At 36.9% G+C, this 23,830-nt stretch overlaps 1 protein-coding gene across 11 annotated transcripts in view; it reads left to right on the forward strand.

The window, feature by feature from the left end:
* OSBPL9 (oxysterol binding protein like 9) overlaps positions 1 to 23,830 on the forward strand; it is a 199,457-nt gene that overhangs the window by 99,109 nt on the left and 76,518 nt on the right. For all 11 annotated transcript variants that reach the window (XM_043578758.1, XM_043578761.1, XM_043578759.1 and 8 more), the window contains one exon: positions 21,827 to 21,903. In XM_043578758.1, the coding sequence (XP_043434693.1) occupies positions 21,827 to 21,903 (77 nt within the window). The remainder of the gene's footprint in view (positions 1 to 21,826; positions 21,904 to 23,830) is intronic.

A 23,830-nucleotide genomic window follows, 5' to 3' on the forward strand; every position in this document is an offset into this window, starting at 1 on the left:
GGCGCAAAGAGTGAAGCTTTTAGAAAAGTTGTTCACTAGGAATATTGTAAGATTATAATGCAGATGCCTCTATTGTACTTTATACCCTAAGGATATATTTGCATATTTTTTAAGTCTGAAAGGGCTTCACTACCCACAGTTTGCAGGAATAACATCTATTTTCAAAAAACTCTTGAAGCATTTTATTTAAAGTAACATAAATCAATCAACTCTGCATCAACTGACTCTTCCTTTCACAAAGGATTTCTCTGTAGCATGCAATGTTTGACAACATTTTATCCACAGAAAATTTTTAATTTTAATGTTTATTTTTATTTTTGAAAGAGAGAGAGAGAGAGAGACAGACAGACAGACAGACAGAGTGTGAGGAGGGGAGGAGCTGAGAGAGAGGGAAACACAGAATCTGAAGCAGGCTCCAGGCTCTGAGCTGTCATGACCTGAGCCAAAGTTGGACGCTTAACCAACTAAGCCACCCAGATGCCCCTTATTTTTTTTAATGTTTATTTTTGAGAGAGAGAGAGACAGAGACATACAGACAGAACATTATCAGGGGAGTCACAGAGAGAGGGGGGAGACACAAAATCCGAAATAGGCTCCAGGCTCTGCACTGTCAGCAGAGAGCCTAATACGGGCTTGATCTCATGAACTACAAGATCTTGATCCAAATTGAAGATGGACACTCAACTGACTGAGCCACCTGGGCACCCTAAAGCCATCCTATTCTTAACATTCCCCCCACCCCCTGCCCAGTATTATAAATCTTTAAGATTGAAAACTCAAATCCTAATTTTTCTTTATTATTTTTTATTTTAGAGGAAGAGAGTATGAGTGGAGGAGAGGGGCAGAGGGGGAAAGAGAGAGATTGAGAGAGAAAAAAAAGCTCAAGCAGGCTCTATGCTCAATGCAGAGCCCAACGTGTAGCTTGATCCCATGACTCTGGGATCATGCCCTGAGCTGAAATCAAGAGTCAGACACTCAACTGACTGAGCCACCCAGGTGCCCCTCAAATCTGAATTTTTCTCAAATTTAAGATAAAGGAATACCCCTTTACTAAAACCTGGAGTGAAAGTGGTTAGGAAACATCTGCTGGAGCTAAAATTATTAGGATATATTTACATATAAATTTGGTGAGGATTTTCATTTACCAGGGATAAGTTGACTTAGAAGCATGTAATTGTAGAATGCTTTGAAAAAAACCCATTAATCTGCATTTGATTTTCATTGTCTGTTTTGACTGAATCAAAGATATCCAGTAGCCCAATACAATGCTGACTCTGTCGAGGAGAAGCATAGTATTGCTTCAGATAGTCAAAGCAGAATTTGTAGGGATGAGAGAAACCCTTTTGTAAATATTTGCTTATGTTTTATTCATCAGTCTGGAGACTTCAGCTAAAACTATTCCTAGATCTTTGAGGGAGTCAATTGTGGCAGCTTTAAAGGATACTGAACAGAATGATTTAAGGAAATCCAACCTATTTTTAGATTTCATATATAAAAACCATGAAATCAACAATGAAATCAATGGATCATTACTCCTCATTCAGCAAATATTTATTGAACACTTGTTTGCCTGGGATGATTCTCAGGGTTTGGGTTACATCCATAAATAAAACAAAGATCCTTGCTTTTGTGGAGCTTACATTCCTATGGCAGGAGATGGACTGTAAATAAACACACACACACATGCATGCATGTTAGAAGGAGTAAATACAATGGAGAAAAGATAAAGCAGCATACAGGGAATTGGCCATGCTGGTTTGGGGAGCCATGCTTTGGTATATACTAGTGAGGAGACTTCATTGAAAATGTATCATTTGAGAAGATGACAAATTATCATTTGTCCTATAAATATTTATTAGTTGCCAAGAACATGTTATGCTTTGAGAATTAAGAAAATATGCATCTGACTCCATCCCAAACTTCAGTGTATACACGGTTGAGCAAGAAGAGGAAAAAATCGGGGTGCCTGGGTGGCTCAGTTGAGCGTCCAACTCTTGCTCAGGGCATGATCTCATGGTTCGTGGGTTTGAGCCCTGCGTTGGGCTCTGTGCTGACAGCTCAGAGGCTGGAGCCTGCTTTGGATTCTTTGTCTCCCTCTCTCTCTCTGCCCCTCCCCCACTCACACTCTGTCTCTCCCTGCCTCTCAGAAATAAATAAAAATGTTAAAAAACATTTTAAGAGGAAAAAATGTAAACAAAAAAGCATTATACTGTTAAAGATGCTCTGATAGAAACACACATAGACTTTTCCTTAATTGGATCTCACCATTGCTCTTATTATGGTAAGCAGTTTATTTAAACTATGGCTCTTAAACCTGAATATCAAAACATTGGCTTGGGTTATTTTAGATTTAGAGTTAACGTGAATTGGTTTTTCTCTCTACACACCTCTTTCCTATTTTCTTTTAAAAAGAGACCCTCTGACTACCCAGCCTGTCCAAACTTGTTACAAATTACAGTCAGTGGCACTTGGAACCACCTGATTATCTAAGTGGATTGTTTTCATTCAGCATCAGTCCAGTCATTCATTCTGTACCCATGCACAAATACATAATGAGTATCTATAAAATGTGCAAGGCACTTTGGTAGGTGGTAGAAATACAACTAGTAAGACAAACCTTTGCTTTCTAGGAGCTTACATTTTAGTGGAGGAAGCAATCAATATGTAATTAATAGGATGTTTATATATTATACACCAGTGGTTCTCAAACTTTTTGGTCTCAAGACCACTTTACAAACTTATTGAGTACACCAAAGAGCTTTTGTTTATGTAGGTGATATAGATATAGATATAGATATAGATATAGATATAGATATATAGGTATAGATATTTACCAGGTTAGAAATTAAAACTGAGGGCTTTAAAAAATTATTTATGTATTCACTTAAAATATCAATAACCCATTTTACTAATAACATTTTATGAGAAAATAACCGGTTTCCCAAACAAAAGAGAAATAGTGAGAAGAATGACATTGTTTTACATTTTTGTAAATCTTTTTAATGTCTGGCTGAAAAGATAGTTGGATTCTCATACCTGTTTCTACATTCAATCTTGTGACATGTCTTGGTTGAAGTATATGAAGAAAATAGTGTCTCATACAGATACATAGTTGGAAAAGAGAGGAATATTTTAATAGCCTTTTTAGATAATTGTGAATGATACTTCATCAAAACTTGACAAGTGGTAGTTTCTTAAAGGTTAGTTGCCATGTGGAATCTGAACCCATAACAATGAAATTTACATATGAAAATACTCTATTACGTTAAAATCCATTGGTTTGTCTGGCACTTTGGATGGATTTTTTACCCTAGGTATGATTTTGTAACATCATGCATTTGTCATATGTGGATCTTACAATTATTGACACATACCATTAAGTGACATAATCACATTTGTTGATATTGCCCTAAACTCTTCAGAAAAGGCTTTAAGTATTGAGAATCTGTCACTAACATGGTGGCTGGCAAATACAGGTTTCCTAAAATTCTAATATTTGCTTGAAACTCTGGATTTTATAATTGACAACATAAACTGCAAGTTTTCCCAGAAATGACAGGCTCATTTCCATCATTGTCAGGGAAACGTCTGCCAAATACCCCAGTTTGAATACTACAGCTTGTCAGTTCTTTTAAGTAAAAATGCTGTTCCATGAGAAAAGTGCCACTTAGTTCATAACTCAGTTACATAAGTACTTTTCCTTGAGATAATCATTGTACTTTGGTAAGCAGATGTGCTTACGCCTAATTCCTGTTTGTTACGTAGACTATTATAAAGCATATATTTTATGCTTTATATGGTTGAGATTTAATAATGTTTACTTGCTTCTTCAAGGGCATTCTTTTTTTTTTTATGTTTATTTTTGAGAGAGGGAGAGAAACAGAGTATGAGTGGGGGAAGGGCAGAGAGAGAGGGAGACACAATCCAAAGTAGGATCCAGGCTCCAACTCAGAGCTCAACACAGAGCCCAACTCAGGGCTCGAACCCATGAACCACAAAATCATGACCTGAGCCAGTCAGATGCTTAACCAATCGAGCCATCCAGGCACCCCTTCAAGGGCATTCTTAAGTGAAACAGGAATTGTTTTCTTACAAGTGCATGGTGGTAAAAAATACGACTACCAATTCAGTTTGGTGCTACCATTCATGCTAAGGTGCCAGCAGTTTTATCACCATTGCTCTTGCACCATTAGTGCAAAAGTCAACACAGTGAAAAATGCAGATAGCCTCCTAGTATCATCATGAAATTGGTTTTACCTTAAAAACACCTTAACCTCACTGGACCCCTAGTAGTGTTATATACCTTATTTTATCTTGTTTTCACAGTAAGTCTTTGAGGTAGTTGGTGATATTAACCCCTTTTGAAATTCGTGGATACAACTCAAGTTTTAGTGTTTACTTATTATTTTAAGAGAGAGAGAGAGAGGGAGAAAGAGCATGAGCAGGGGAGAGGCAAGGAGAGAAGGAGACACAGAATCCCAAGCAGGCTCCAGGCTCTGAACCGCAGTACACAGCCTGATGGTGGGGCTCAAACCCAAGGACTGTGAGATCACGACCCAAGCTGAAGTTGGCCGCTTAGCTAACTGAGTCAACCAGGTGCCCTGGAAAGGTTTATATTGTTATCTCTTAAGGATTTTATCTAGCAAGAAGGGCTTGGGATGAGGCTTGTATAACAGAGGTAGGGTTGCATGAAGCCTAGAGATTTCATTTGTATTTGTTGTTTTCTGTGTACTATGTTGTTGCAAAATACTAAACTCTGTTTCTATATTCTGGAAAATAAGGATAATAATAATAATTATCCTATCACATGTAGTTGTGAGGATTTAATTAGTTAATACTGTGGTTAGATATGCATCAGACTATGCTGATACAAATTAAGTATCAGTAAGCTCAATAGAGATAGCTTTTATTATTTATACAGAGACAAGACTCAGGCATTTCAGCTGAGGGGGAAACAACTTCAGGAAAATCCAGGAGTTATAACTTATGTGAGCATTAAGTACTATGTAACTGAAATATAGTGGTTCCTGGAGGAGTGTATCAGGAAGTTAGTAGGGAAATAGTAGATTTGGACCCTGATTATTGCTGGGCTATAGTTATAAACTATTATTTGAAGTTGTGTCCCTAATGCCTGAGACAATGGCTGAAAATGGCATGTATTTATATACTACCTGAATATTGGAAATATTTTAATACATTTCAGGAAGGAGAGAGTAGGTCCTCCTATCATGAGCAATATACATAGAGAAGGTGACATTTCAGTGTAGCCCGGAAGAATGAATAGGATTCTAGTAAGCAGATATTAGAAGTTATCAGAATGGGTAAGGATAACTCTTCACTCAACAGTGTCTACCCAACCAAGTGATTGTACTTTCCAGGAGAATAAATTACTTAAGATCATGGATTGTCTTCTCCTTGCTTATACCTCCAACACAGTACCTGATACATATTGGGGCTCAGTAGATATTTGAGTGGTATCTCAGCACTTAATCTTGTAAACATGTTTTTTATGTAATGTTATTATTTCAAAAGAACTTTCAGAGAAAACCAGACCTTCCTGATTTTAGAGGCTAATTCTTCTTTTTACTACAATTACAAAACAGGCAAATAACCACTTCCTTTTGCAAACAGGCAGTAACGTATTCATAATTGTCATATGTCTTAATGGAGAAAAAAAATGTGTCTATAGGAGGACAGATTCCTAAGTAGTGCATCAGGAATGGCAAAATACAGGAATTTTGAAAACTTGTCTTAAAATCTGCTTCAAATATGTATAATGTAGGAAATGTGAATATGTAATAAAAGAGATAAGATTATAGAATCCTGAAAATGTAAGTATTTTACTTAATGAATATTGTTTTTCCTTCTATGTACCTTATATTGTTTCTGTATAAGCCAGGCATTATTGGGAATTAGAGGAGTTACCAGTAATCCCTTCCTGACGTATTTACTCTGGTTAATCATTTATTAGATTATTAATAGAATTGTTTTCTTATGAGGCTATTTGTGAGAATAGTATATTGATATTTTAGTATATGTCAGGCACTATGGTAAATATACAAATTAGTTATCTTTTTTTTTTATTTTTAAGTTTATTTATTTATTTATTTTGAGAGAGAGAGCATGTTTGCACGAGAGAGGGGCAGAGAGAGAGAGAGGGAGAGAGAGAATCCCAAGCAATCTCTGTGGTGTCAGCCAAAAGCCAGATGTGGGCTCTATCTCACAACCTGAGATGAATTCAAGAGTCAGATGCTTAACTGACTGAGCCACCCAGGTGCCCCTAATTATCTTATTTAAACATCACAACAGCCTTATAAGGTCTAGCTACACTTATCATCCCCATAGGTAATATTATCATCCTTAGATTATATATAAGAAAAGTAAACCTTAGGGAGTTTAAGTAACTTGCTCAAGATCTGGCTGAATAAGGACAAAAATAGGTATCAGAGCCAACCTTCTTAGTTTTTTGTTTTTTGTTTTTTTTTTTTTTTTTTTTAATGTTTAGTTTTGAGAGAGAGAGAGTGAGAGCGCACAAGTAGGGGCGGGGCAGAGAGAGAAGAGGACAAGAATCTGAAGCAGATTCTGTGCTGACAGCAGCGAGGCCAATGAAAGGCTCGAACTCACGAACCTGAACCGAAGTTGGATGCTCAACCGACTGAGCTACCCAGGTGCCTCCACCTTCTTAGCTTTTACGCTACACTGCCCAAGAGACACCAGAAAGCAATAGCTTTGTGGACATTGGGTGACTTAGGGTGGTGTTTTCCAAACTATGGATAGTACTCCATTAGTGGATTGTGAATCCTATTTAATGGACCAAGATCAGCATTTTTTAAAAAGTGAAATACAACACAGAGGAAATATCAATGTGTATGGAATGTAGTAAGAGCAGACATTGTTTTGTGAAACTAATGTTCCAATTTTATATGTATGTGTGTTTGTGAACTGGTCGTGTTATAAAATGTATTTCTTACTGTGGGTCACAGCCAAACAAAATTTGTAACCTACTGGCTTAGAGAATGGAAAGAGTTTGAAAAATGTAATGAAGAGGAGACATAGACTCTAGAGAAGAAATTTTAGATATAAACTGAGTGTATAAATAATATTATGAAAAGAGGAAGAGTTGGGGCACTTGGCTGGCTCAGTAAGAGGAGCATGCAGCTCTTGATATGCAGGTCACGGGTTCAAGCCCCATGTTGGGTGTAGAGATTACTAAAAAATAAATAAACTTTAAAACGAGGAAGAGTTGATCTATCTTTACAAATTTGGGGAAAATAATACACTGTTTATAAGTTGTTTTAACTAATTTATTAAATTTAGAGCCCTTTTAGCAGGGATTCACCCAGAATTAGTGTAGCTTTAATTTCACTTTTAGAGAGCTGCCTCTGCAGGTGATTTGTGAATTGTGTATATCATTATTATGTTTTTGTTTTTCATATGAACAGGTAATATATTATGGTTGAATAATAACCAGACATTTTATTGGTGCTTCATATACACAGAGAGATTTTTCCTGTTAGATCTAGCAGAGTAGAGGTTTGTTTATTGACTCATGGGAGAATGGGAGAAGGTGAGCTACGTTAGTCAGAATAATAGAGTATTGAATTTTCAGCTAGAAAGGATGATTTAGTCCAAGCTTCCAATTTTATTTCTAATTATCATAAAAAAGCACATAACATTAAATTTACTATATTAATCATTTTATTTTTTTTAATTTTTTTTAACGTTTATTTATTTTTGAAACAGAGAGAGACAGAGCATGCATGGGGGAGGGTCAGAGAGAGAGGGAGATGAAGAATCTGAAACAGGCTCCAGGCTCTGAGCTGTCAGCACAGAGCCCAACGCGGGGCTCGAACTCACGGACCGTAAGATCATGACCTGAGCCGAAGTCGGACGCCCAACCGACCAAGCCACCCAGGCACCCCCATCTTAATCATTTTAAGTGTATAGTTTAGTAGTGTTAAATATATTCACATTTTTGTGCAACAAATCTAACTTTTTCATTTTGTGACACTGAGACTCTATACCTGCTAAATACTAATCCCCCTCTGCCCCTTCTCTCTAGCCCTTGGTAACCACATTTTTACTTTGTTTCTATTATTTTGACTACTTCAGATATTTCATGTGAATAGAATCATGCAGTGTTTGTCCCTTTGTGACTGGCTTAATTTGGTTAGCATAATGTCCTCAAGGTTCATCCATGTAGTAGCTTGTGATAGGACATCCTTCTTTTTAAAAGCTGCATAATGTTCCGTTGCATGTATATTCTACATTTTCTTTATCTAGTCATCTGTCAATGACAAGTGGGTTGCATCCACCTCTTGGCTGCTGTGAATAATGTTATGCTCTAGTCGTGCAAATATCTCTTTGAGATTCTACTTTGAGTTCTTTTGGATGAATACTCAGAAGTGGGATTGCTGGGTCATATGATGATTCTATTTTTAATTTTCTGAGGAAACTTCATACTGTTTTCCATAATGGCTGTGCCATTTTATATTCCCACCAACAAGGCATAAGGATTCCAACTTCTCTGCATCCTTATCAAAACTATTTTTTGTTCTTTTGATAGTGGCCATCCTGATAGGTGATATCTCATTGTGGTGTTGACCTGAATTTCCCTAATGATTCGTGATGTTGAGTACCCTTTCATGTGCTGATTGGCTAGTACTTGTATGTCTTCTTTGGAGAAATGTCTATTCAAGTCCCTGGGCCATTTTTTAAATTAAGCTGTTTTTATGTTTTTGAGCTATAGAAGTTCTTATATATTCTGGGTATTAACCTCTTATCAGATATATAATTTGCAATTATTTTCTCCCATTTTGTACGTTGCTTTTATTTTCTTTTGATTCCTTTTCACAGAAATTTTTAAGTTTGTTGTAGTTCTATTTGTCTAATTTTTCATTTTGTTGCCTGGGCCTTTGGTGTCATATCCAAGAAATCCTTGCCAAATCCAGTGTTCGGAAGCTTTCTCTTTCTGTTTTCTTCTAGTTTAATAGTTTTAGCTCTTACATTTAGTCTATTTTGTTATTTTTTGCATATGGCATAAGAGTCCAAATTCATTCTTTTGAATGTGGATATGCAATCATCCCAGCACCATTTGTTGAAGAGACTGACTTTTCCCCACTGTGTTGGCACACTTGTCAAAAATCATTTGGCCACAGACACATGAAAAAATGCTCAATGTCACTCATCATCAGGGAAATACAAATCAAAACCACACTGAGATACCACCTCACACTGGTCAGAGTGGCTAAAATTAACAGCTCAGAAAACAACAGATGCTGGCGAGGCTGCAGAGAAACGGGAACCCTCTTGCACTGTTGGTGGGACTGCAAACTGGTCCGGCCACTCTGGAAAACAGTGTGGAGGTTCCTCAGAAAAGAACTACCCTACGACCCAGCAATAGCACTACTAGGAATTTATCCAAAGGATACACAAGTGCTGATTTATAGGAGCACATGTACCCCAATGTTTATAGCAGCGCTTCCAACAATAGCCAAATTATGGAAAGAGCCTTAAATGCCCATCAACTGATGAATGGATGAAGAAGATATGTGTTTTATATATATAATGGAATACTACTTGGCAATGAGAAAGAATGAAATCCTGACATGTGTGGCAACGTGGATGGAACTGGAAGATATTATACTGAGTGAAATAAGTCAGAGAGAGACAGATATCATATGTTTTCACTCATATGTGCATCTTGAGAAACTTAACAGAAGACCATGGGGGAAAGGAAGAGGGAAAAATAGTTACAAACAGAGAGGGAAGGAGGCAAACCATAAGAGACTCTTAAATACAGAGAACAAACTGAGGGTGCATGGTGGGGTGAAGGAGAGGGGAAAATGGGTGATGGGCATTGAGGAGGGCACTTGTTGGGATGAGTACTGGGTGTTGTATGTAAGCGATGAACCACAGGAACCTACCCCAAAAACCAAGAGCACACTTTACACACTGTATGTTAGCCAATTTGACAATGAATTATATTTTTAAAAAAATCATTTGGTCACACATGCAAGGGTTTATTTCTGGGTCCTCTATTCTCTTCCATTGGTCTATATGCCCATCTTTATGCCAGTAAGCCTCTAATTTGAAAATGCTAAAATGAGTATTCAGATGGTGTGACTTGCTAAGGTCAACACTAGAAAAAAGTAGCAAAGCATGGGCTATATTTTCTCGTTCTTAGTTTATATTCTCATACAGTAATTTGCCACATGTTTACCTTTGCTTATACTGCCCTCTTTACCTTTGAATACCTCCCTTGTCAGTGCTTCCCTCACCACACATCCCTTCTCCCTCTCCTCCTTCACATCTCCCTCTCCTTCCTTTCTCTATCTCCTCCCTCCCTCCACATCCACACCTTTGCCTCTAATTCTCACTCAGTTAAAATTTTTTTTCATGTTTTATTTATTTTTGAGAAAGAGACAGAACACAAGTGGGGGAAGGGCAGACGCACATGCACACGCACACACAGAATCCGAAGCAAGCTCCAGGCTCCAAGCTGTCAGCACAGAGCCCAATGCAGGGCTTGAACTCATGAACTGTGAGATCATGACCTGAGCTGAAGTCAGAAGCTTAACTGACTGAGCCACCCAGGTGCCCCTCACTCAGTGTTAAAAACTCAACTCTAATCTCCATGCTCTAGAAGGCTTCCCTGATGAGCTCAAGCCTTCCTTGAGTTCATCTCCACAAGTGTACACCCCTTGAACTCTGCTTACACTGATTTACTCAGTCATCTGTATAGTAGCGGTTGTCAGTTTGCATATGTTTTCTGTCACTGGAGTGTATGTTCTACACAAACAGGGACTGGGTCTTATTTGAATATATATCCCCAGTTTCTAAACAGTACTTGGTATTTACTAGCTACTAAATAAATGTTGGATGGATGGATAGGAAGATAGATGGATATATCTAATACTGTGATAAACACTATATCTAATACTGTGATAAACACTATTGTCAGAAAACCTAAAATCTTAGAGACAAAACATAAACACGTGAAAAAGTGTAAATAACAGTGTGTGGGCAGTATAAGATTAAATTTTATAGGTAGTCAATAAATACTTGATCAAAGAATAATTGAATGATGCATTGGCATTTAAGGAGAAAGAGATCAGTGCTGTTGGACTAGTTAGGTAAGACTTCCTTGAGGAGAACTAGGACTTATTCTGAGGCATGTGATGTTTAGGTAGATGGAAGGAAGGGTAAAGTCAATGTTAAGGTTCACAGAGGGAAGAAGTATTCCATGAAGATAATTTAGAGTGTTTTAAGGTCATTGAGACGATGGTTTGGTTCATGTAAAACAAACATAAAATGGAAGTTGTGGAGGGATTTTATTGTTAAACAGGGAGGTTAGGTGAATTCTGTAGAATATGGTCAAATTTTGAGGTTTTTAAAAATAGAAATAGCATTTCTTTTTTTTTTAATTTTTTTTTTAACGTTTATTTATTTTTGAGACAGAGAGAGACAGAGCATGAACGGGGGAGGGTCAGAGAGAGAGGGAGACACAGAATCTGAAACAAGCTCCAGACTCTGAGCAGTCAGCCCGACGCGGGGTTCGAACTCACATACCGCGAGATCGTGACCTGAGCGGAAGTCAGACACTTAACCGACTGAGCCACCCAGGCGCCCCTAGCATTTCTTTTTTTAAATAAAATTTTAATGTTTATTTTTGAGAGAGAGGGAGAGCGTGAGTGGAGAGGGGCAGAGAGAGATGGAAACACAGAATCTGAAGCAGGCTCCCTGCTCTGAGCTGTCAGCACAGAGCCTGACACTGGGCTCTGACTTATGAGCCATGAGCTCATGACCTGAGCCAAAGTCGGATGCTCAACTGACTGAGCCACCCAGGCACTCCTAAATAGCATTTCAATATAAGCTCAATCTGAGGTGTGCAGGCTGTGTTGGAGGTTGCAGAGTATACACATGTACTACATTTGTGATGATATTTTGTTTACAGACATAAGACTGTATGACTGCTTGAACCAGCATGTAGTCACTAGGAATTGAAAGACAGGATAGAAAGAGGGACTATCTCAAGGAAGAATCTGATGAACCTGGTATCTGATATCATCTGTGAGGAGGTGGCAGATTTAAAGATGATTACCATTTGGTGGCCTGATGGCAGTAAGAATAACACCCCTTGTCATGCCCTAACCATTTCTCAATTCTGGCCTTACTGGTACAACCACTTCCTAACTGGTGTGACCCCCTCAATTTTTGCCCCATTTTTCATTCTCTACAACACTGCCAGACTGATGTTCCTAATATGCAGATTAGACCATGTCATTCTCATGCTTGAACTTTTTAAGGGCTTTCCATTGTCTTAAGGATAAAGTCCATTTGTACTCCTTGGGCTGGGATCCTAATCTTTTGCCATTTCCTCCTCCCCAAATCAATCCAATGTTCTAGACATATTTAAACCAGTTTCCCAAATATACCTTTTTCATGTCTCAGTGTCTTTATTATTGTTCTTTTCTCTTTCAAGATGTATTTGCCCTCTCTACTTAAACTAATTCTTATTCTTTAGGGTGTAACTCCTCAAGGAGCTCTTCCCTGATTTTTTTATTCACTTCCTTTGTGTGTGGGGGCAGGGCGGGTGGTGGGCATAAGCCATGAATTCATATAGTTAAATACAAATCTTTCTTTACTAGACTTTGAACTCCTTGAAATCAGGGCCAGATCATAATTAATGCTCAACAGTTTGATAGTAATAATTTAATGCTTATTGAGCACTTACTTTATGTCATTTACCTGTCCAAGTGTTGTATTTGTATTAACTCATTTAATCTCCGAAATAACCCTTTGTGGTAGATACTATTACTGTCATTTTACAAATGAGAATACTGAGGCTTATAATTTGTTGCAAATTATATGGTTAATAACTAGCAAAGCTCAAGTTTGAACCTAGAGTCCATGTTCTTTAACTCTGTATGTCACAGTAGCTTATTATGACATTCTCTAAATGATGTCTTTTGATGAACCAAAATTCTTAACTTTGATGTAGTTAAATTTATCAGTCATTTTCTTTGTAATTAGTTCTGTATCCTGTTTAAGAAGCTTTTTTTCTATCCCCAAATTATGATGATATTCTCCTGTTCTATCTTCTGGAAGCTTTGTTGTTCTTTCACAGTTAAGAATAAAGCAATCGCCTGGAATTAATTTTTGTGTGTAGTAAAGGTATGGTCAGGTTTCTTTTTTTCCCATATTGTCCTACAATTATATATTGAAAGATTGTTCCTAACTGCTCTTAGGTGCCACATTTGTCACAAATCAAGTGTTTATATATATGAGTGGGCCTGTTTCTGGGCTCTGTTCTGTTTCCTTGGTGTGTTTATATAGCCTTGCTCTAATACCACATTTTCTTTATTACTCTATATTTGATACAGTAAACCTTCTCTCTCTTTTCCAGGAAGCCTTTGCTATTCTTTATCTTTTGTACCATTTTGTATTTTAGAATCAACTCGACAAAGTTTAAAAATGCCTTTTGGAATTTTAATTTGCTTTGCATTTAATCTATAGATTAATTTGAATAGGTTGCAGTATTGAATTTTATAGTCCCTGAAGAAATATTTCCATTTATTTATGTCTTCTTTGATTTATCATAATTTTAAATATGATTTTTAAAATATGATTCAATCTTATACTTACACAAAAGTTGCAAGTACAGTACAATCCTCCTCCCAAACTGGAAGTTGCTAATTGAATGTCCCATCACCCCTGCTTTTTTAAATATTTCCTGCAAATAAGGAAGTTTTCCTCTATACATACTATACAACCATTAAAATCAAGAAATTAACATTGATGCCTTAATGCTTTCTAATCCTTAGACTCTGTTCAAACTTTTCCAGTTGTCCCAATAAAGTCCTTTACAGCAAGAGGATCTGGTTCAGCATCACATTTTACATTTAGTTATCATGTCCCTTTAGTCTCCTTCAGTCTGGAGTGGTTCCACAGTCTTTCCTTTCTTTGACTTTTATGATCTTGACACTTTTTCTTTAAAGGTTTTATTTTTAAGTAATCTCTATACCCATTGTGAGGCTTGAACCCACAACCCCAAGAGTCTCATGCTCCAATGATTGAGCCAGCCAAACGCCCCTGACCTTGACACTTTTAAAAGTTATAGGCTAATTATTTTGTACAATGTCCCCCAGTTTGTTTTTTTCTGATGTTTCTTTATAATTTGATTCAGATTACCTGTCTTTGACTCAAAGATCACAGACATGATTCTGTGTTCTTATCACAGGGTTTCAATATATCCCATTACTGATGACATTTACTTTAATCATCTCATTAAGGTGGTATTGCGAGGCTTTTGTTGTTAAATTTAATCTTTTTCCCAACTTAGTTAATATTTTGTGGGGAAGTATTTTGAAGCTATGCCAATATCCCATTCCTCATCAAACTTTCAGTGTGTGTGTGTGTATACATATATGTACATATACATATATATGTATATATATTTATATATCAGTAGTAACATGGTATCTTGTTTTACTCAACAGACTATAATTCTTTACTATCATTATTTATTTTGATGCTTAAATTGCCCTCAGTTTGGCCACTAGAATTCCCTTTAAGCTGACTTCTGCATTCTTTTTGACATGTCCCTATAATTCTCTGAGTATTTCCTTACTTTCTGGCACAAAAAAAAGCATTTCCTTACTTACTTTCTGGCACACACACACACAAAAAAAAAAAAAAAAAAGAAAAGAAAAGAAAAAAGGATTCTAGGCTTATTTTCTCCCTTCCTTCCTAGTTCTATAATCAACCATTTTTCCAAGAAGCCCTGGTACCTTTGAAAGGAGAATGGCTTTCAGAAATCAATACCTGGTTTTAGGTGTATTTGGCGCTGTTAGGTGTCATGGGACCCAGGCTCTCTCATAGCTAAGAAACATGTAAATGTTATATACATGTGTGTGCATCCATGTCCATATTTCCATATGTATTTATTTATGTATCCAAAACCATGAGTTCATACCAATACCTCCATTTCCAGTCTCACACCCCAGAAATCATTCTGGTTTTCTCACTTACATTATTTGTAACACTATTTTCCAACAGTAAGAAATCCTTTATCCTGTTGTGTTTACTTACTTGGCTAATCCTCCTGTATGTAGTTCCTATCATTACCTACTTTCTGTGAATATCATCCTTACTCCACCCAGCCTTGGAAACCTTGTGCCCATTTGACTCTGTCCCCTGCGATGTGGACTCCCTCTTCACCTTTCTTGTCTTCTGACTCTTCATGCTGGACTCTTCCACTGTGTAGATTCCCTCTTCATCCTGTTTTGGGCTTTGATGCCTCATGCCACATTGTCCATTGGTATGATGTACAGTAGTGCCCCTTCATGCGCAGGTTTGCTTTCTGCGGTTTTAATTACTCACAGTTAACTGTGTTCTGGAAGCAGATGATCCTTCTAACATATTGCCAAGTCAGTAATGGCCTAATGCTACTTCATAGTGCCTGTATTAATTTACTTCACTTTATCTCATCACATAGACATTTTATCATCTCACATCATCACAAGAAGAAGGGCGAGTACAGTACATTAAGATATTTTAAGGGGCGCCTGGGTGGCTCAGTCAGTAGACCATCTGACTTCGGCTCAGGTCACGATCTCTGAGTCTATGAGTTTGAGCTTCGCATCAGGCCCTGTGCTGACAGCTCAGAGCCTGGAGCCTGCTTCGGATTCTGTGTCTCCCTCTCTCTCTGCCTCCCTCTGCCTCTCCCCCAACTCACGCTCTGTGTGTGTGTGTGTGTCTCTCTCTCTCTCAAAAATAAATAAACAATATTAAATATATATATATATATATATTTTAAGAGCATTCATGTATGTGAGAAACAGGCCACATTCACATAACTTTTATTACAGGATATTGTTATAATTGTTCTATTTATTATTAGTTACTGTTGTTAATCTCTTACTAATTAGTGATCTCTTACTAATTTATAAATAAACTTTATCATAAGTATGTATAGGAAAAAACACTGTATATATAGGGTTCATTACTGTCCATGGTTTCAGGCATCCACTGGGTGTCTTGGAATGTATCCCTTGTTGATAAGGGGTTACTACCGCGTGCCCTCCTCATCTTGCTCAGGCTCTAATGTCCTGAGCTGAATCTTCCACTCATTTGGTACAATGCTTTTAATTAAACCACAGATGCTAAAATGCTTTTAATTAAACCACAAATCATTTGATTTTTCCTCTAATGTTCCTTTTCTCTTCCAGGATTCAATCCAAGATCCTGCATTACATTTAGTTATGGCAGTTCCTTATTCTTTTCTTGTCTTGGTTTTGGGGATAGATTCCTGTGAGTCATTGCTTACATACGACATCCAGTGCTCATCCCAACAAGTGCCCTCCTCAATGCCCATCACCCACTTACCCCCTCACCTGTCCCCCCCCCCCCAGTCAACCCTCAGTTTGTTCTCTGTATTTAAGAGTCTCTTATGGTTTGCCTCCCTCTCTGTTTGAAACTATTTTTTCCCTTCCCTTTCCCTCCCCTCCCCTCCCCTCCCCTCCCCTCCCCTCCCCTCCCCTCCCCTCCCCTCGCCTCCCCTTCCCTTCCCTTCCCTTCCCCTCCCCTCCCCTCCCCTCCCCTCGCCTCCCCTTGCCTCCCCTGCCCCATGGTTTTCTATTAAGTTTTTCAAGCTCCACATGAGAACATATGGTATCTGTCTTTCTCTGGCTTACTTCACTTAGCATAATACCCTCCAGTTCCATACACGTTGTTGCAAATGGCAGGATTTCATTCTTTCTCATTGCCAAGTGGTATTCCATTGTATATATAAACCGTATCTTCTTTATCCATTCATCAGTTGATGGGCATTTAGGCTCTTTCCATAACCTGGCTATTGTTGGAAGAGCTGCTATATGGTCAGTTTTTAGAAATATTCTGTGTGTGCTTGAAAAGAATGTCTGTTGCACATTTGTTGTGTGTAGTGCTCTATGTATGTCCATTGGATCAAGTTTATTCATCAGGGATTATTCATATTTTCTAGATGCTTACTAATTTTTTATCTGCTTCATCTAATTGGGAGATGAATGAGTTGTATTAAAATCTGCCACTATGATGGTGGTGTTTTGTCTATTTTTCCTTATATTCTATATGTTTTTGCCATATACATATATTTTTGAATACATATTATTAGCTACATATAAATTTATATTTATTGTATCTTCTTGATGATAAAATTCTGTTGCATTTGCAAAGTGAGCCTCTTGATCTTCTGGTAAAGTCTAGTTTGTGTGATTTGAATAATATCAACTTTATTTTAGAGTTAGTATTTCTATGGTCTGTCTTTTTTTATACTCCTATTTTTAATATTTCTGTATCCTTATATTTAATGAGTATCTCTTGTGTCATAAAATCTTGTTTAAAAATTCTTCTTTTTCTAATTGGAACATTTACATACTTCATTTATACCTAATTTAATTATTGGTGTTTTAGGGTTAAAATTTTACCATGTTACCATATGTTTTCTTTTTGTCTTGTATTTTGTTTCTTTTTTTTTTTTTCTTGTAAATTTTTGGATTATTTTTCATTACTGATTTTTTTATTTATTATGTGGGAAGTTAAACACTTAACCTTATAGTGATTACTCTAAAAATTACAACATAAATCTTTCAGTTATCAAAATCTAATGTTAATTGGTAATTTTATCTTCTTTCCAAACAATGCAGAACTTTAGAATTCTTTAACTCCATTTTCTCTTTCCTACTTTATTTGCAGTTGTTTGTATTTAATTTTATATGTATTTAACTTCACAAGGTATTATTATTTTATGTAGTCAATATGCATTTAGTTTTGCCCATGTACTTACCATTTTTTTAATTTTTATTATTTTTTTTAACGTTTATTTATTTTTGAGACAGAAAGAGACAGAGCATGAAACGGGGAAGGGTCAGAGAGAGGGAGTCACAGAATCTGAAATAGGCTCCAGGGTCTGAGCTGTCAGCACAGAGCCCGACGCGGGGCTTGAACTCACGGACCGCGAGATCATGACCTGAGCCGAAGTCGGCCGCTTAACCGACTGAGCCACCCAGGCTCCCCAATGTACTTACCATTTTTTAACTGTTTTTTTTCTTTCTTTTTTTTTTTTTTTAGGTTTTTATTTAAATTCCAGTTAGTTAACATACAGTGTAATACTGGTTTCAGGTGTACAATTTAGTGGTTCAACACTTCTATACAACAGCCGGTGCTCATCACAAGTGCCCTCTTTAATCCCCATCACCTATTTAACACATTCCACAACCCTCCTCCCCTCTGGTAACCATAAGTTTGTTTTCTATAGTTACGTCTGTTTCTTGATTTGCCTCCCTCTCTCCCTCTTTTTCTGTCTGCTCATGTGTTTTGTTTCTTAAGTTCCACATATGAGTGAAATCATATGGTATTTGTCTTTCTCTTTTCTCTTAGCATAATAATATACTGTCACTCCATCCACATCATTCTGGCAAGATTTCATTTTTATGGCTGAATGATATTCCATTGTATATCTATTCCACATTTTCTTTATCCATTCATTAGTTGATGGACACTTGGGCTATTTTCATACTTTGGCTGTTGGAGATAATACTGCTGTAAACATTGGGGTACATGTATCCCTTTGAATGAGTAAATACCTAATAGTGCAATTGCTGCATCATAGGGTAGTTGTATTTTTAACTTTTTTGAGGAACCTCCATACTGTTTTCTAGAGTGGCTGGACTAATTTGCATTCTCACCAATAGGATAATAAGGTTGCCCTTTCTCCACATCCTTGTCAACACCTGTTGTTTCTTGTGTTACTGATTTTAGTCATCTGACGGGTGTCAGGTGCTATCTCATTGTGGTTTTGACTTGTATTCTTGATTATAAGTGATGTTGAACATCTTTCCATGTGTCTGTTAGCCATCTGGATGTCTTCTTTGGAAAATTGTCTATTCATGTCTTCCACTCACTTTTTAATTGGATTATTTGTTTTTTGGGTGTTGAGTTTGTTGAGTTCTTTATAATTTTGGATACTAACCCTTTATCAGATATGTCATTTGCAAATATCTTCTCCCATTCCATAGGTTGCCTTTTAGTTTTGTTGATTGTTTCACTGTGTAGAGGTTTTTTATTTTGATGAAGTACCAATAGTTATTTTTGCTTTTGTTTCCCTTGCCTCAGGAGACGTATCTAGTCAGAAGTTGCTGTGGCTGATGTCAAAAAGATTACTGCTTGTGTTCTTCTCTAGGAGTTTAATGGTTTCATGTCTCACATTTAGGTCTTTAATCCATTTTGAATTTATTTTTGTGTATGGTGTAAAACAGTGGTACAGTTTCATTCTTTTGCATGTTGCTGTCCAGTTTTCCCAACACTGTATGTTGAAGAGACTGTCTTTTCCCTATTGGATATGCTTTCATGCTTTGTTAAAGATTAATTGACCATATAGTTGTGGGTTCATTTCTGACTTTTCTGTTCCACTGATCTATGTTTCTGTTTTTATGCCAGTACCATACTATACTGTTTGATCACTACAGCTTTGTAATATAACTTGAAGTCCAGAATTGTGATACCTCCAGCTTTGCTTTGTTTTTTCAAGGTTGCTTTGACTATTCAGAGTCTTTTGTGGTTCCATACAAATTTTAGGATTGTTTGTTCTAGCTCTGTGAAAAATGCTTATGGTATTTTGAGAGGGATTGCATTAAATGTGTAGATTGCTTTGGGTAGTGTAAATATTTTAACAATATTTGTTCTTCTAATCCATGAGCATGGAATGTCCAGTTCTTTGTGTCCTTTTTAATTTCTTTCATCAGTGTTTTATAGTTTTCAGAGTACCAGTCTTTCACCTCTTTGGTTGGGTTTATTCCTAGGTTTCTTATGGTTTAATATACTTACCATTTTTGTGACTCCATTCTTTCCTGCTTCTACCACCTTCCATCAGACATTATCCATGTAGGCATGGAGAATACCTTTCCAAATTTTCTTTTTCTTTTTTTTTAAGTTTATTTAGAGAGAGAGAGGGAGGGAGAGGAAGGGGCAGAGAGAGAGAGGGGGGAAGAGAGAATTCCAATCAGGCTCCACATTGTCAGGGCAGACCTTGGCATGGGGCTTGATCTCACAAACTGTGAGATGATGACCTGAGCTTAAATCAAGAGTCGGATGCTCAACTGACTGAGCCACCCAAGTGCTCCTCAAATTTTCTTTAATGAGTGTTTGCTGGTGACAAATTTTTAGTTTTTTTTGGTCTGAAAATGACTTTATTTCATCTTAGTTCCTGAAGGATGTTCACCAAATTCTAGGTTGGAAGCTATTTTTTTTTATCCATTAAATATGGTACTCTGTTGTCTTTTGGCTAGCATTGTTTGAGAGTTTAGCTCAATTGCTTGCTTGGCTTTTAAAAAAATTTTTTTAACATTTATTTATTTTTGAGAGACAGAAAGAGAGCATGGGTGGGGGAGGGGAAGAGAGAGAGGGAGACAGAGAATCCAAAGCAGGGTCCAGGCTCTGAGCTGTCAGCATACGGCCCGATGCAGGGCTCAAACTCACAAACAGTGAGAACATGACCTGAGACGAAGTCAGAAGCTTAACCGACTGAGTCACCCAGGCGCCCTTCTTACCTTTTTGAAAATATTTTCTGTTTGACTTACTGTCTTTTATACTGATAAGTTTCTTCTGATCTCTCTTCCATTTCTCTAATTGTCTCATTAGTTGATTTATTCTTAAACTCATCCACTGAGTTTTAAATTTTGCTGATTATGTTTTTTTAAGTTTATTTACTTATTTTGAAAGAGAGAGAGTGTGAGTGGGGGAGAGAGACAGAATCCCAAGCAGGCTCTGCACCATCAGTGCAGAGCCTGATGTGGGGCTCGAGCTCACAGACTGTGAGATCATGACCTGAGCTGAAATCAAGAGCTGGATGTTTAACCTTCGGAGCCACCTATATGCCCCTGTATTGTCTTTTGATTTTCATTAATGTATAGTTTTGTCTCCTTGTATACTTGGCTATCTGTACTTATGTGCTAGACATTGTATCAAAAAATTATTTATAGAGATGATTCAGCAGTTGAAATGATGTTATCTTCCTACAGAAAAGATTTTGCTTGCTTTTGTTAGCCAGGTACCTAGAGTCACTAATAACATGGGGTTGTTTTAATCCATTTTGGGCATGAAGATTTTTCTTTGCCATTCAGAACTGAGCAGTTAATTTAATTGTTTTATTCTTAATCCCTCTATTAAGTGTAGCCCCATGACACCCTAATTGAAGCATGACTTATTTACTAGAGACCCCACTGGTGGTGGGCCTTGGTTTCCAACTTTTGCCTTGACAAGGCTTTTTTTTTTTTAATAGGCTATTTTTTAAAGCGGTTCTTGGTTCATAGAAAAATTAAGCAGAAAATACATAGAGTTCCCATACAGCTCCTGCCCAAACATACTGACAAAGCTTTTAAGTATGTTGCTCAGTCTACTACTCCTTTGGTGGAATTTATAAGGAGAAAAGTGGCCTTCAATATAAGGCTTATCTTCTAAATGTTTGTCTTTTAGACTTTGGCTTATTATTTCTTTATTACCTGGTTATTTTCTATTGTCTCCAATCAATTATTTTTTAGTAATTTTTCCAGCTTTTCTAGTTGTTCTCAGTGAAGTGTAGCTTGCTATTACTGACCATAATTATTCCCTTTGTTATAAATTGCTGCAAGTGGATTGCATGTTTAGAAAGGATAGGAAGATGAACCTATTAAGAAAATGGCACAACTAAAACCTCTCCTATTAGTATTGAGGTTTAAAATTTTTACTTTAAAACATGAAACTATCTTGTAGAAATTAGCGGTTTAATTTTTATAACATTTTATTTCAGCTCGCGATGCTGATGAGCGAGAGAAGTGGATCCATGCCTTAGAAGAAACAATTCTTAGACATACTCTTCAGCTTCAAGTAAGAGTCTTTACATAGCTTCTGGATAGTTCGTTAGTTTTTGTTTGTTTACTTTCTGTTTTTTTTAAAATAACTGTGATATGATATAATGAAAATTTCTTATTTCTGAGTTGCTTATTCTTGCCTTTATAGTGTTATATTAGTAAAGGTATATTCCCTTTCTTCTGCTTTCTATGGGGTAAAATACTGATTTTTATTTAGAAATAAGACAGTTCAAGGCCATATTCAATGTGAAATTCTGTGTTAATATGTGCCAGATCATTTTTAAATTTAGTATCTATGATTGGTTATTGATACAACTAAATTATGCAGTAATGTATAATAATACGTAAGTACTGATGAGTTGACCTACTTTTCTTGTTACTGGATTTGGCAGTTACCATATGTGTTAAGTAGTACTCTTTGGGGTGAAAGTAAAAGGAAAAAAAAGACAAATTGGGTTTAAGAAAAATGTAAATCTGGCTGAAATGTGGTTTGAAGTAGGCACTTAATGTCATGAGGACCCAAATCCACCATTTCTATTTCTAGGCCTCATTTCTTCTGGAGTGCCTTTATTTTTAGATAAGTTCTTTTTGTTGTAGCAATTTCAGCCTCCCATTGTTGAGATGTACAACATACTATCAGGAAAATATTGTAGGAACTCCAAATTCCACAGAAGGTTATTGTTCTTTCTGGACCATAGTAAGACCAATAGGATTAGTGCTGATCACCTTATCACCAGTCATTTTCTTAATCCTGACCAATCACAATTTCACAGTCACATCTTTCACTCCTGGAGCTGGGCTGTTACCTGCTTCACCAGAAACATATTGCTTATAGGGTAGAAGATGGTGCCCACCAAGCAAAGTCATAATAGGGAAAAAAGATGATAGATGACAAAAACAACAAATGTTTACTCCACTATACTGCAGATAGTTTTCCAAGTTCATTCTTAAATGAAGGAGCTTATATTATGGCATTGGAGGATTTTGTTTTAATTATTTTGATTTATAGGGTTGAGTTGTAGAAAACTGATATTTAATAACTCTTTTTCTCTACTGATTTTTGTCCTGTACCAGGAACTGGCTTGATTATACAAAGTGGTATATAGGGCATTGCAGGTCCTACAAGGTGGAAACTCCCCATCACCTGAAACTGTTCAAATAGAGGCTTAAAAAACATTATTCAAGGATGTGGCTATTAAGAGATTGTAAGAATGAATATGGAGTTGAACTAGGAGATCTGTAAGTTATTCTTTGAGCTATGCTTTTTAAAAGCAATTTCATAATTTCTGAAGGCTTGCTTTTAGGCAGTTTTATAAATGACTGTGACATCATTTTAGGAAATTTGTGATTCAGTAGGAAGACAAGTGTTTTAAGAATCCTATTAACCTGAATGCGGCAGATGAGATTCCCTCCGTGGTTGGTGAGACTGACATTCAATTCAAGTCCCTCTGTGATCTGTTCTCAACTTGCCTTTCTAGACATTTCTACCATTATACCTCTACGTCAACTTTTTACTAGAGTGCTGCTGCTGTTTACTTATTTTCCTCTGAACGCATCTTTTCATTTCTGGTCTCCACATTCTTGCACATTATGTTTTCTCTCCTGTCTGAAATGCCATCTGCCTCCACTCTGCTTTTATATACCATGGCTTTTCTTTAAAGCCCAGTTCAGAACTGATCTCTTCTGTGGAGCCTCCCCTGACTGACCCCTTCCTACCCATCCCCCAAACTCAAAATTATCTCTTTCCTTCGAATGCCATACTTGTCGCACAATTCACTAAGTCCTCATGATATATATATATTTTTGGTTTATCTTTTAAAGTATGTGTTACTCCAGCTTCCCCAATTAGGATGCAGACTCCTAAAGGTTGGGTACCTAGTTTGATCCATTTTTGGAATTTCTGAGTTTTCACTCAGAAGAAGTAACAAGAAGAAAAGAAAAAT

Source organism: Prionailurus bengalensis, chromosome C1 (assembly GCF_016509475.1).
Source record: "Prionailurus bengalensis isolate Pbe53 chromosome C1, Fcat_Pben_1.1_paternal_pri, whole genome shotgun sequence".
In the NCBI taxonomy this organism is placed as follows: domain Eukaryota; kingdom Metazoa; phylum Chordata; class Mammalia; order Carnivora; family Felidae; genus Prionailurus; species Prionailurus bengalensis.